This window comes from Penaeus japonicus, unplaced genomic scaffold (assembly GCF_977035675.1).
Source record: "Penaeus japonicus unplaced genomic scaffold, GWHDUDI00000001_assembly GWHDUDI00000024, whole genome shotgun sequence".
NCBI lineage: Eukaryota > Metazoa > Arthropoda > Malacostraca > Decapoda > Penaeidae > Penaeus > Penaeus japonicus.
In genome coordinates, this window is record NW_028234426.1 from 4,420,131 (window position 1) to 4,425,130 (window position 5,000).

At 33.9% G+C, this 5,000-nt stretch overlaps 1 protein-coding gene across 4 annotated transcripts in view; it reads right to left on the minus strand.

Moving 5' to 3' along the window:
* Positions 1-5,000, minus strand: part of LOC122242114 (uncharacterized) — a 7,874-nt gene that overhangs the window by 896 nt on the left and 1,978 nt on the right. For all 4 annotated transcript variants that reach the window (XM_042999333.2, XM_086550593.1, XM_042999335.2 and 1 more), the window contains exon 2: positions 1-1,492. This exon is cut by the window's left edge and continues 896 nt beyond it. In XM_042999333.2, the coding sequence (XP_042855267.2) occupies positions 1-1,422 (1,422 nt within the window). In that variant the 5' untranslated portion in view covers positions 1,423-1,492. The remainder of the gene's footprint in view (positions 1,493-5,000) is intronic.

Sequence of the window (5,000 nt, forward strand, 5' to 3'; positions counted from 1 at the left end):
GGAGACTTTTGAATTAGAAATTATACTTTCTAGTGACAGATCACCAAAAAATGGTTTACAGGGATCTCTCATTGTAACATCAAAGTCTTTTCCTCCTTCAAATATAAAAGTTTCACACAGTGAATTTCTTCTTTCTCTGAATACAGATGTTATATCTCGTCTGATGATTGGATCTTCGATAATCTCAACTTCATGATCATCTTCTCCCCTGTCCCTCCCATCATCCTGCAAAATTCTGCCCATTTCATCACGCTGTCCAAAGTTCAGCAATCGTTTTACAATTTTCCTCTCACGTGAACAAGGGTGATCCTTGAATGATCTCACAACAACCTTTGTATCTGTACTAGTAGCTTCAGGTGAGTCCAGGTTTGATATATCACTTAGTTCTATAATATCACAGTCATCGACTTTCTCTTTCTCTTTAGTATTCATTACCGCTTTGGAACACGAGCTTTCAATTGGACTGTTCCCTTCAATTTTAGGGGTGCTTATATCCATGGCAATGGGCATATGTGGAGCAACATTAACAATGCTGCCCTTCTCATCTTCGTGACCCTTTGCATGAGTGGCAAGCTCATCAAAACTTGAAAAACACATTGTACAATCTTTACAACAATACACTTTGCACGAATGTCTATGGTAATCCATGCAATACTTGAAAGCTTCCCCACAGTCTTTGCATGGATGCCATAAATCATGGATTTGTTTCATGTGACTTGCAATTTTCCCTGGGTAAAGAAAATCCTCACCACAATGCTGGCAAATAAATGGTGGCTTTCCAGTATGGTTAACTAAATGAATCTTCATTTTCCAGGCTTTATTGAACTGCTTTTGACAGTAGTAGCATTTGAATTCACCCCCAACGTTGTGGAACTGCGAGTGCATTTTGAGCCGTTTCTCCGAGTCAAATGCCTTTTTACAAACAGGGCAAACATTTTTCTTCTTGTTGTGCACTGTCTTTCTGTGCATCTGGAGGTCGGTTTTCCGGAAAAAAATCTGGCTACACTCACTACAATTCAGCTTATTTTTCCCTCTACCATTCCCTTTCCCAATGAATTTATCATGAACAACCATGTGCGCTTGGAGGTCACATTTATTCAAAAATAACTCATGGCATTCACTACAACTCTGAGTCATCTTGTTTGAATAATGGACAAACAGATTAGCAGACTTTTCTCGTTTACTATTCTTTGAGGAGCTCTTTAACGCAGAGGTATCTGCAATTTTCTGCAAGCATTTCTTACACTGCTGAGAGGTATCATTGTTGTACAGCAATTCCCTTTTCTTGCTGCTACCTTTTGTAACTATTGCGTCACCACACCCTGAACACTTCTGTACAATTTGGCAGGCACCAAATTGCTTGAAAATACTTTCTTGCCGTTTAATCACAGGTTCCTTCTTTGAGGAACTCAGCTGGTTCATTTTTTCTCACGTATAATTTTGTGGTCTCTTGAGGAAGGCTTGTAGAATGTCCTGGCCCAGCTATTATCATCTGCAAAATAAGAATTTCAATTAACAAAAAAGTATTCATTATACAAAGAATATCACTTAACCAAAAAATAAGAAATTCAATTAATCCACAAAATTTTTAAAACCATACAAAATCAGGCAAAGTTTCTTTAACCCTTCCACGACAGACTTTTTACACCGAGTCTGATCACATCATACCAAATGCTTATTAGTATCATTTCCCTAATATTTAACATATCACTCTAAAAGTCTAGAAAATATTCTAAAACACACATCTGAAGATGACCAGCCCAGATCAACTTCATTGGGGATTAACTACATTGACAGAGAGTAATTTCATCTTTCAATGGGAGGGGGGATGAGAAATTTCATTAAACCTTTATTATTTATTTAAATAAATCTTATTTATCAATTTCATCATCATCTATTTGTTCTTCTTTTATCTATAGTGTGTAAATAAATAAATATTGCCTAGTTATTGAGTATTTGTGGGTTACCTGAGGGTAAGTCTAGAGAAGTTAAATGTAGAAAGGAAAAAAAGAAAAAATCCTTAATTAGTTTCCAGGAAACAAAAACAATGCTCATTAACCCATTAGCAGCGGATATAGACATGATTTGCTGCAAAGGCAGAGCCGGTCATAGATGCGGATGGCACCGTGCCAGACAATGTAAACCAGCCATCCTACTGCATAAATATTTATTTAATACCACGACCAATTGGTTAAAAACTAAACATTATATCGTTGGCATTTTACGCGAGTATCAGTACATTTCTCTTCACCTCTTTTACAACACAAATAAAAATAAAAAAGAAAAAAAAGAAAAAAGGAAGACTTTACTAATGCAATACATCAATAGAAATACAATCTTTGTCTATTGCATCAAACTGTTATATATAGATGCACAAATACAGAAAAATAATAAAAATTCGCATTGAAATTTACTAATAAAAGATTATTCTTTTTCATAAACGTAGAAATATTCCCCATTTTGGAAAGCTATAACATGAACAAAAAAAAATAAATTATTAATCAAATGTGGAAGAATCAAGTCCAGACCTAAACTTTTCAGAGTAGAATAAGTCATGGCCCTTCTTCATTGATACAAAAGTGTGACCTTAGTATGATTAAAACACACAATACTTTGCGACTCAATCTTTTTTCAGGGGGGTGGGGGGGAGACATACTATCAAGCATTCCCATTAGGTGAAAATAAAAGGGTGAAGAGCAGATATTACGACTTAAAAAATAATCATATTTTAATATTTTTCATAATTTCCCTTTTTGTGATAAGTAATCTACAGATTTATCTTCTAGGAATAGAAATAATTTTGCTCACTCAATAAACCAATATCTAATCCTACAAAGCACATAACATTTCTTAGTTTTACCTACTTTTAATTAAGCCAAAAGTCCTATTAATATATAATCCATAAGCATGGTATAATTTTTCAAATCTACCATACCCTATGCTAAACCATAGCTTAATTTAGGTCCTGTTATTTCATAATCTATAGTATATTACTGCAATTCAATAGTCAAAATACTCTAAATACTATGCTAGATAACATGCATGCTTAGTTTTCCTCATTACACTTGCCTCCTCATAATACAAAAAAAATAAGTGCTATATTTTGTTATGAAAAAAGTTTTTATCAATATACATACACTTTCATGATCCATTTGCCCCTTTTTTTATATAATCAATTCTAAAGATTACCGACAGTCAAAAAATAACAAAGATTCTATATAATACAAACTATATCCACAACAGACACAGATTGACTATCCCCTATTACAAACTCAAATCCTATCACTATGCTGGGAATAATTCACCTCATCTACCTGATCATGCATTTGACAAGACTCTGTTATTTCATAAATATGGTCTTCAAATAGCAGTGTCTCTGGACTAACCCAGTATCACAAAAAGCGAGGGACTCCTACCATGGTTTACAAACTAAAAAATGAATCATGAATTCAATACATGGTTAGAGTTGTTATGAATATCAACTTTTTGAAAACTGTATAGCTAATGTATATCTGTTATGCATAGATGAAAAAGCATATGTTTTCTTATGTAAACAAGTCTCTTAGTATCAAAAGCAGCATTTTTCCAACGTGGAATAATTCAAAATTTACACGACTGACACACACACTACTGAAAGTGAGCCTGATAGCAGGGAAGGAACGAGGGATTAGCTTTTATCTTATCTATGAAAAAATATTTATAAATCAATTTGGAGTAAATAAACAGATAAATAAAACATAAATATATTAATAATAACAACAACAATAATAATAATAATCATAATTATGATTATAATAATAAAAACTACAACATAACATAATTTGAAAAATGCCAATCCAAAAAGACAGTTACCTGTGGTTTCACACTGCCAAAAGTAAGGTCAATGTTTAAGGCCAAATGGAATGCATTAGCCCAGAGTAATCAGACTGTCTTTTGGCCTAAGTGGACAACATTCTGGCGACTATGCTAGGTGCCTTCAATGACTGGATGCCTTCTCACATAGCCTTATGCTTTTATATGTTACTTCTTTTGTTTTGTAGATGATTCAGATATTATATACGAGTTTGTGTCTTGCCATGCATAGCTGTATCTTTAAGCCATTTTAGTGACTACAAATTATCGTATTTGCTCATTTCATATTCTAGACTTTGCGGAAGAGATTTTAATTATGAATATATCAAGGTTATCATATGACTTCTGTCTAGAAAACTCATGGCTTTGATACTTCTTTCGGTATTGCTATAAATGGTAAAATCATATTGTACATACATCCTACAAAAATACATATGTAAAAAGAAACAATCATTATGATAATTGAAGAATAAACAAATAAATTCACAGAGAACAGCAACATAGACTGAATCATTACACATAGCTTCTCCAGCTTCCTTCCTTCATGGAATAGGTAGGAGAAAAGGATATAAAAGGGATATACAATAGCTATGAATCATTTAACCCTCTGCTTTGCCCTGATTATGGTGATTTCTATGACCTCTCACTACATTTCTATCTCAGGTATTTCTGTCCTTGTCAAAGAGACTGTGGATGACCCGTATTCCAAAAGCCATAAGTTCATATAAAACATCGGAAGCACCTACAAAATCAAAGTGGGAATAAATAACAGCAAAAGGCTATGTGACTGGACAAATACAAAGGCAAGCAGTCATTGCAATCACAAAAGCAATTAAAAAATCAAAAGTTCTTTATATAAATAAGTAATAACAACAACAAAAAATTAAGATTTTCTACGGATCCCATCATGATTCAAACAAATTTGACCTTTACTGCTGATAAGATCCATTTGTGACTTATCATATACAGTCCCTACAATAAAGGCGAAAGTGTGGGGTGGGGTAATAAATGCAATTACACAATCCCTTTAGACTATGCGTCTTTGGCACTATGGCACAGACCAAGGAACCCCCATCACATCTGTTCCTGGCCCGAGAGAGCATGGACTGATTCCTTATTTGGCAAAGCACCAGGGAGATCTATTAATA